Source organism: Dermacentor andersoni, chromosome 8 (assembly GCF_023375885.2).
Source record: "Dermacentor andersoni chromosome 8, qqDerAnde1_hic_scaffold, whole genome shotgun sequence".
In the NCBI taxonomy this organism is placed as follows: Eukaryota; Metazoa; Arthropoda; class Arachnida; order Ixodida; family Ixodidae; genus Dermacentor; species Dermacentor andersoni.
In genome coordinates, this window is record NC_092821.1 from 33,103,671 (window position 1) to 33,111,966 (window position 8,296).

The 8,296-nt window shown below is 46.9% G+C and overlaps 1 protein-coding gene across 1 annotated transcript; it reads left to right on the forward strand.

Moving 5' to 3' along the window:
- Positions 1-2,484: 2,484 nt before the first annotated feature.
- LOC140212812 (putative nuclease HARBI1) lies at positions 2,485-8,063 on the forward strand. The gene is made up of 4 exons (XM_072289616.1): positions 2,485-2,668; positions 3,253-3,388; positions 3,453-3,858; positions 7,101-8,063. Exons 1-3 carry the CDS (start codon positions 2,588-2,590, stop codon positions 3,722-3,724), a joined length of 489 nt encoding a protein of 162 aa, XP_072145717.1. The 5' UTR covers positions 2,485-2,587; the 3' UTR covers positions 3,725-3,858; positions 7,101-8,063.
- The last annotated feature ends 233 nt before the right edge of the window (positions 8,064-8,296 follow it).

Sequence of the window (8,296 nt, forward strand, 5' to 3'; positions counted from 1 at the left end):
AACAAAAACGACACCGGAATTCACTTTCTGCCATTTCTTCAAACGCGTTTCGCACCGCCACCCGCTCTCCTCCTTCCTCTAGAAACGCCAGCGCAACAACCCAAGTTTCCAACGGAAGCGCCATTTTCTAGAATTAAACTATGGATTGGATTCAAACGTGCCATTCCGCAGCCGAAAAGGCCGCCTGTTGGATCCAATCCAATCCACCAGACGCGCCATGCGAAGCCGTATGATCGCTCCAAACTTCTCAACTCCCGTCGCGTTCGGACGAAATGCTCGGTGGGCGGATGATTGACAGGAGCGTGTCGTCATTTTGACGTCACCAAAAACGGGGCGGCGCCCCGCGGCTGGCGACGTCGGCGCGGAGTAGGCCAATCGCGCGCGCTGGTAACCGAACGAACGCGCCGAACAACCATCTCCGATCGCACCCCTGGTTGCTTCATTATCACAGAATGAACAGCGCTTGAAGTTGTTAGTCAGCGCAGTGTGTGTGGTTCCTCCTTTGTGTCCAGTCTTGAAGCGCTGTTCTTTCTGTGACTTTGCAGATCTTCTTTTTCTGCGTGAGTTACGCTTTCCAAGAGCGTTTAATTGGAAAACTTTGCTTCGTATAGCTCTTACAGGAGCATGTTTAATCCAATTTTTTTCACTCGGCTTGATAATCTCGAGGACAGGCTTCAAACTACTTATTTTCTTTAGCCACCTAAGATCGATTATTGAAAATTTAATTAACGTAGCTTCGTTAAATACGCACACAACTTCTCAACTTGCTTCGCATTTAGAGGTTGACAATATGAACACTCGAATGATAAGATGATGTCACCAATATTTGTATTGCTTTAATATTTTTGTTTGGGGCACTAAAATGCAGCAGGCATATTGATGGTGTAGTAGGCTTCTTATAAAGCAAGTGCGAAAGCTTGGAGATGTTATCTTGGCGCAAATCAAGTTCATGAGCTTAAACGCATGTGCAGAACAGTGCACTCCTGCCTTTACAGCTGATTACTCTGCAATATGCAAGAAGCACTTCAGCGCTAGGGTACATCACACAAGGTGTGTGAGAAAATTGTGCGCCCTCCGAATTAGATTTCTGAGCGTTGGTGGCATCAGGCTCGGTTCCTGGCATCATAAGGAATAAAAACAGCTGCCTGGAGGGAAGCATTGGATACTTTTTTAGTACTTTGTAACATACGGAGCAGCGCGGACTTGTATGTTAGAACGAAAAGTGCGGAAGTATTAGGATGATGGTTTTGCTGCATGTATTTTCGCTGTCTAATGTTAAGACCTAAAGAAGAAAATACTGTGATATTGTGAGAATTAATGCTGACATACGTACAGTAGAGGGAAATATGAGCTCCGACGCTAATGCCCATGGTGGAACTGGCCCCTGGACTAATGGGCTACATTGAACGACGAAACGCTGGTTCGATAAATTTCAGTAGTGGGAAAGTGCGGCGATGCATAATGGTGCTTTGGGAGTAATGCCAAGAGCGCATGCGCGTGGAACAATCCGATTTATCTTCGAGAGGACTGCAGCTAATAACCTTCAGTTGTTTGGGACGTGTGATTCTTACTCGCCTTGCTCTGCCGAGAAGCGTGTTGTAACAAGCTCTTGAGTTTTTGGCATGTCGGCGCTGCTGTGCAGTCTTGGGGGCCCTTTTTACTACGAGTACTATGTTTCAGCTAATATTTAAAGCAACCGTACACTGTTTCTTGCTTTTTGGGTGAGCTTTGTTTAGCGTCTGACCACTGCTCCAAAGTTATCGGTTAGCTCAAGACGCGCCTGCATGTGTTTCTAGGGCGCGATCTTGTACGCGTTCCAAAATAGAACGGAGGCGGTCCGTTCCATCAAGCCGCACACGATTGGTCAATTTGAACCGCGACGAATGCCATGACGTCAATTGTCACGTGAGCCGTGACGTCTTGCTGCGCATAATCATTCCGTGTCGTCTGCTAACGGACGAACGCCACGGAACGGACGGAGAGTCCGTCCGGAGTGATAGAACGGCTACCAGACGGCTTGGATTGGATTAGAACGTAAGTGCTTGGGCCAGTTAGCATCTTTCGTATCCGGTTCAATCCGATTCCGCGCTCCCGACAGTTGGAGAACATGGCGTTTTTCTCTGCCGTGCCTTTTCGTGTCGCCTGTGCGGCTGGTGCAGTCGCGCAGAGACGACGACCCGAGGTAGATGATGCATTTGAAGAGTTGACGGAAGAAGAGTTCCGGCAGTATTTTCGTCTGTCCAAACGAACAGTGCGTAGCTTGTGCGACGAGCTTGACCCTATCATTGGATGCCAGCGAGCCAGTGGCCTTTCCACAGAAAGGAAAGTGTTGTGCGCGCTGCGATTCTTCGGCACCGGAAGCTTCCAGAGGAGCGTTGGTCGCGAGGAACACGTAGGCATGGCACAGTCGGCCGTGAGCAGCACCATTCACGAGGTGACGGAGGCCATCATTTCCGTGTCTGCCCGGCGAAAGTTGGCGGACTTTCCATTGACACCGGCTGCCAAGGATGAGGCAAAGGCGGCGTTTGCGCGACGCGGCGCCATTCCAGGCGTGCTAGCGTGCGTCGATGGCACATTGATCGCCATTATGAAGCCAGAGGGACTCAGCCCGGCTGACACGGCGAGCTTCATGTCGAGGAAGGGTTATTACGCCCTAAACGTCATGGTCGTAAGTACCGTTGGAATGTTTTACTTCAAACTGTGGTTGCCATTTTTACTCGCCCATAGTTGCAATTGTTCGGTTTAATGCCCAAGCTGGCATAACAAGTAATGTAACGATTAAAAGAGGACATGCGGGGAACTGTTTACGAGCTCGTTGAAATCTGACATGTCGGGAGTAATGATGAGTGCCATGTGTTGTGGATAATCAGTCTGCCGTTCCAAAATTGTGTTTTAAATGGGCAGCAGTCGTAGCAGAAATGGATACACTGTAGGGAAGACACGATGGAAGCATTTTGAACACGCAAGTACTTACAACCATTGCATGGGCTGGCTTTGTCTCGTATGGAGGTTCTTGCGCAATATCGGGCCTCGAGTTTTCATTTAGCTATCAATTAGTGCGAACCATAGGCGTCCACATAAGGGGGGGGGCGCAGTGCCACCCCCCCCCCCCTATTGCAAGACCCTGTGCACGCCTATGGCTGAAACAGTCTGCTACTTGTACCAGCGTACGTGTATTCTTTTGTGCATATGAATGGCAAAACGGATTTTGAGCATATCTGCAGCGCTATTTTGTATTGCTCCCCATTGCAGGTTTGCAACGCGGAACTTCGCATTCTTGTTGTGGACCCCCGGTTCCCTGGTTCGTGCCACGACTCTTGGGTGTGGCAGCGTAACCCACTGCGTGCACGCCTAGCCGCACAACTGCAGCCTGGCGAGTATCTGCTTGGTTAGTATTCGTAATGCGTACCCCTAACTAGGGCAGAGCATTCAGCTGTCACTTTCTGCAATAGGAGACTCAGGATATCCTCTCGAGCCATGGCTGCTTGTTCCAGTACCTGGCAGCCATGCCGGCACCAGCTCTGAAGGCCACTACAACCAGGAGCACGCATCCATGCGCAATGTTGTGGAGAGATGTATCGGGGTGTTGAAAAGCAAGTTCCGCTGCTTGCAGCGCTTTCGGACACTGCTGTACAGCCCCGATAGAGCAGCGCGAATCATTTATGCATGCGTTGCTCTCCATAACATTGCCTTGGACGCGGGCGACTGGACATTGGAGGATTAGGGTGGGGAAGTGCCACCAGCTGAGGAGCCAGAGGAGCCAGGAGACATCCAGGTGCTGGCACCACAAGACGTGTTCCTCAGAGGAAGGCAGCAGCGCAGCGCAGTTGTCAACCTTTTCTGAAGGACACAGGAATGGTGAGTTTTCATAATACATAATTTATTTATACAAAGTGCAGTGCCCTTAGGCTATCACAGGGGTGTGTTTGTACAGCGGAAAATACATTTAAAAATTTGTATACACGACAAGTGCACCTCCATACGAATGGTCAGTGTTTCCAATCCACACATCCGACAGATGATAATTTAAACACAAACGAAGTACACTTCGTTTCGCCAAAGACTTGAAAAATTATAGACCGATCAGCTTACTGTCCGTTGCCTACAAAGTATTTACTAAGGTAATTGCAAATAGAATCAGGAACACCTTAGACTTCCGTCAACCAAAGGACCAGGCAGGATTCTGTAAAGGCTACTCAACAATAGACCATATTCACACTATCAATCAGGTGATAGAGAAATGTGCGGAATATAACCAACCATTATATATAGCTTTCATTGATTACGAGAAAGCGTTTGATTCAGTCGAAACCTCAGCAGTCATGGAGGCATTGCGGAATCAGGGTGTAGACGAGCCGTATGTAAAAATACTGAAAAATATCTATAGCGGCTCCACAGCCACTGTAGTCCTCCATAAAGAAAGCAACAAAATCCCAATAAAGAAAGGCGTCAGGCAGGGAGATACGATCTCTCCAATGCTATTCACAGCGTGTTTACAGGAGGTATTCAGAGACCTGGATTGGGAAGAATTGGGCATAAGAGTAAATGGAGAATACCTTAGTAACTTGCGCTTCGCTGATGATATTGCCTTGCTTAGTAACTCAGGGGACCAACTGCAATGCATGCTCACTGATCTGGAGAGGCAGAGCAGAAGGGTGGGACTAAAAATTAATCTGCAGAAAACTAAAGTAATGTTTAATAGTCTCGGAAGGGAACAGCAGTTTACGATAGGTAGCGAGGCACTGGAAGTGGTAAGGGAATACATCTACTTAGGACAGGTAGTGACTGCTGATCCGGATCATGAGAGTGAAATAATCAGAAGAATAAGAATGGGTTGGAGTGCGTTTGGCAGACATTCGCAGATCATGAACAGCAGGTTGTCATTATCCCTCAAGCAAAAAGTGTAAGAGAGCTGTGTCTCACCAGTACTCACGTACGGGGCAGAAACCTGGAGGCTTACGAAAAGGGTTCTACTTAAATTGAGGACGACGCAACGAGCTATGGAAAGAAGAATGATAGGTGTAACGTTAAGGTATAATAAAAGAGCTGATTGGGTGAGGGAACAACCATGAGTTAATGATATCTTAGTTGAAATCAAGAAAAACAAATGGGCATGGGCAGGACACGTAATGAGGAGGGAAGATAACCGATGGTCATTAAGAGTTACGGAATGGATTCCAAGGGAAGGGAAGCGTAGCAGGGGGTGGCAGAAAGTTAGGTGGGCGGATGAGATTAAGAAGTTTGCAGGGACTACATGACCGGGGTAGTTGGAGAAGTATGGGAGAGGCTTTGCCCTGCAGTGGGCGTAACCAGGATGATGATGATGAAGTACACTTATACAAAGAATCCTTTAAATAGAATGCCACGGCCGTGGAAACAATTGTACCCTCGCCACTATGCAAGAGTCTCCAAGGCTGCCACTTATTAACAGTAGTACTCGCGAAGCAGTCGTAAGGCAATGCTTCATGCCCCTTCATCTGTGAAGAACTGCATTCGCTGCTGCTCCCAAGCTAGCATTGTCTTATGCAATATGCACATCACAAAGTACTTCTTTCCTAGTGGAACATGAAACGCGGTAGCAACGTGAAAGTGCAGCCTTTTCTTTAAATATCACATGAAATATGAAATAAAAACATCCCTTGACCCATCATAGTCATGACAGACTCGATGGAAGCAATGCATATGATTGGCACTCTGTACTCATGGTCACCATCAGCAAAAGGTGCGAAAAATGTTCATAAAGCACATCAGAATGAACGCAACCGCCGCATCCTGTGCATTTTGACGCTCAGTGTACGTTGGTAGGAGTGAGGCAATATGCTTGCTAGCCATCTCTTGTGCTAGGTGTATCAAAACTTCTGTGCAAGCATGAATACGCAGGCGAGGCAAGCAAGTAACGCGTAATGAATGTGGATTCAAACACAAACAAAATGTAACGCCGAGTGTAGTGACAGCATTATACTCGTCACATCATGTCCAAATGGGTAGATGTAAATTAACGTAAAAGTGCAAAAAATAGATAGGTCAACTTTATCACACTCTATGATGACAAGTACATCACAAACCTTGTAGTACAACATGCTTCAGGTAGCAAAGCATGTGACAACATTGCAACATCAGCATCACACAATTCTTTTTCACCACGGCATGTAAAACTTGCAATTACATTTACGTGACCTTGCAAGAAAGTATGACTATCCCAGGTATGTCCATTCCCTTGTCAGTGTTATGAGTCACTGACTAGAAGCATTCATTTCTCGGCAGCAATTGTAGTGCGATGCTAAACAGGTGAATCATAATTGTAAAAAGCTGAGTGCACTTGCCAGCTGTGATGAAACATGTTACATAAAACATGAATAATTGGCTCTGCAATCTCACAGCACCCAGAAAGTTTCATGCGTGAAAGTTATTCTTGCAATGACTCCCTTGGAACGAAGACTAGAGGAAACCAATCACTGGTGTGGTGCAATGATGGTCATTTTCATTTTGAAACTATGCAACTTAAAGAGTGACTAGTTTGGTGCTCTGAAAAAAAGACATTGTAGTCGTTGCACCTTAGCCTCACTGTGCCGAAATGAAAATATCACAGTGCAAACACTATGCGGTAACGCTTCATAATGAGTGCAGTAAGCTACAACACAGTGAAGCAATATAAATATCGCATTACAAAACCCATACACAGAAATAGACAACTATTTGTAACGATTCCAGTGTGAATGACTAGGCGCCTTCGAAATGTGTAAATAAAGAAAGCACCCTGGCATTGCAGCTGGATAAGCATAAATAGAAAGAGGCAAATACAACAGAACAAAAATGGGTGCGCGCATTGCACCTCTCAACCAAAAAATCCTCTATTACTCAAAGGAAACTCAAACAACAGAACAAAAATGGGTGCGCGCATTGCACCTCTCAACCAAAAAATCCTCTATTACTCAAAGGAAACTCAAACAACAGAACAAAAATGGGTGCGCGCATTGCACCTCTCAACCAAAAAATCCTCCTCTATTACTCAAAGGAAACTCAAACAATAAATAAACAAAACAAACGGAACTGGTGAAACAAATGAATAAAATGATAAATTAATGTCTCGCTTGCTGCAGGTGCTCAGTGATGTCCTGCGCTATGGCGCGCACCTGCTCCAGGATCCCCTCCTGGGCTGCTGCCGTCCGCTCTGCCGCGACAGCGAGGCGGGTTGTGGAGGCCTCGATTCTGCGCAGCACCTGGAATGAATAATCATGGTGGAACTGTTCGCATCAGTTGCTGATTACTCGCAACCAGCTCACGGCTGCAAGCTGCTGTTGTGAAGAATTGCAACGTGCACAACGATTCCCTCTCTGCTGAAGAGCCACTGGCCTGATGGCATCCTTTGGCAGTGTCAAGCGTCGCGTACAAGCTATGCCCTCTTCGTTTGGACAGACAAAGACCTGCTGGAACTACTCTTCCGTCATCTACTCTAATGCATCTCTCACCATCAAACAGCCCTTTTCAGGGCTAACCAACTTTTCGTCCGGCGGCTGATCGTTGGCAAGACACGTTACCGAGCCCTCTATACAACGCATATTTCTTGTTTACATCCCAAGCTGATTTGTTTTTCAGATTCATGATTTACTTATAACAAAGCATAAAGAATATTTATGTCCTTCATGTAAAATGACACCAAAGGGCCTACCAACCTGCAGCACCTCGTCGCCCTGTTCCAGGCTGCGGGCGCACTGCGACGACATCGTCGTCAGGGTATCCACCCGTCGCGGTCGCTGTCGACGTGGTGGCCGAACAGGGTGCTGCAACACTGAAAACATACAGCATTTTCTACAGTTGCACTACATTTTATGGTACGAATAAAAGTGGCTATGGCCATGTTATGGCTTATTGGGCTAGTTCAGTAAAATACAAGAGCTCATTTTATTTAACAGCTTGAGGATCAATAACTTACCAGGTGCAGCGACCACCCTTTCGGCAGGCGCCGCGCCGCGCGGTGGATCCTCTGCCGCTGTAGAGTAAACACATTAATGTTTACGAACTGCACACACAATTGGCGATAATTAAAACACTCATTCCTCTGATGCTTACGTGTCGCTGTGCTCACGCCCGCAGCCTCGTCTTGGACGACGACTTCCATCGCGCAGGTGGGGACGTCAGCCTGCTGGAAAATGTCATAAGCGTGGCTATTTGTTACAATGCCTACGTTGCAAGTTTTCGTACTAATTTGCGAAAATATTGTGCAATTATTGAGTGCTTAATGATCCCATGTGTTACCGTCCTCGTGCACTTCCGCGAAGGCATTTTAATTCTGTGT

What these genes read in the sequence shown, in the direction of transcription:
- LOC140212812 (XM_072289616.1), top strand. Translation starts at nt 2,588, where the DNA reads ATGAAGCCAGAGGGACTCAGCCCGGCTGACACGGCGAGCTTCATGTCG. An exon ending in ACGCCCTAAACGTCATGGTC is followed by an intron (nt 2,669 to 3,252) that starts GTAAGTACCGTT and finishes TCCCCATTGCAG; the next exon opens with GTTTGCAACGCGGAACTTCG. An exon ending in GCCTGGCGAGTATCTGCTTG is followed by an intron (nt 3,389 to 3,452) that starts GTTAGTATTCGT and finishes TTTCTGCAATAG; the next exon opens with GAGACTCAGGATATCCTCTC.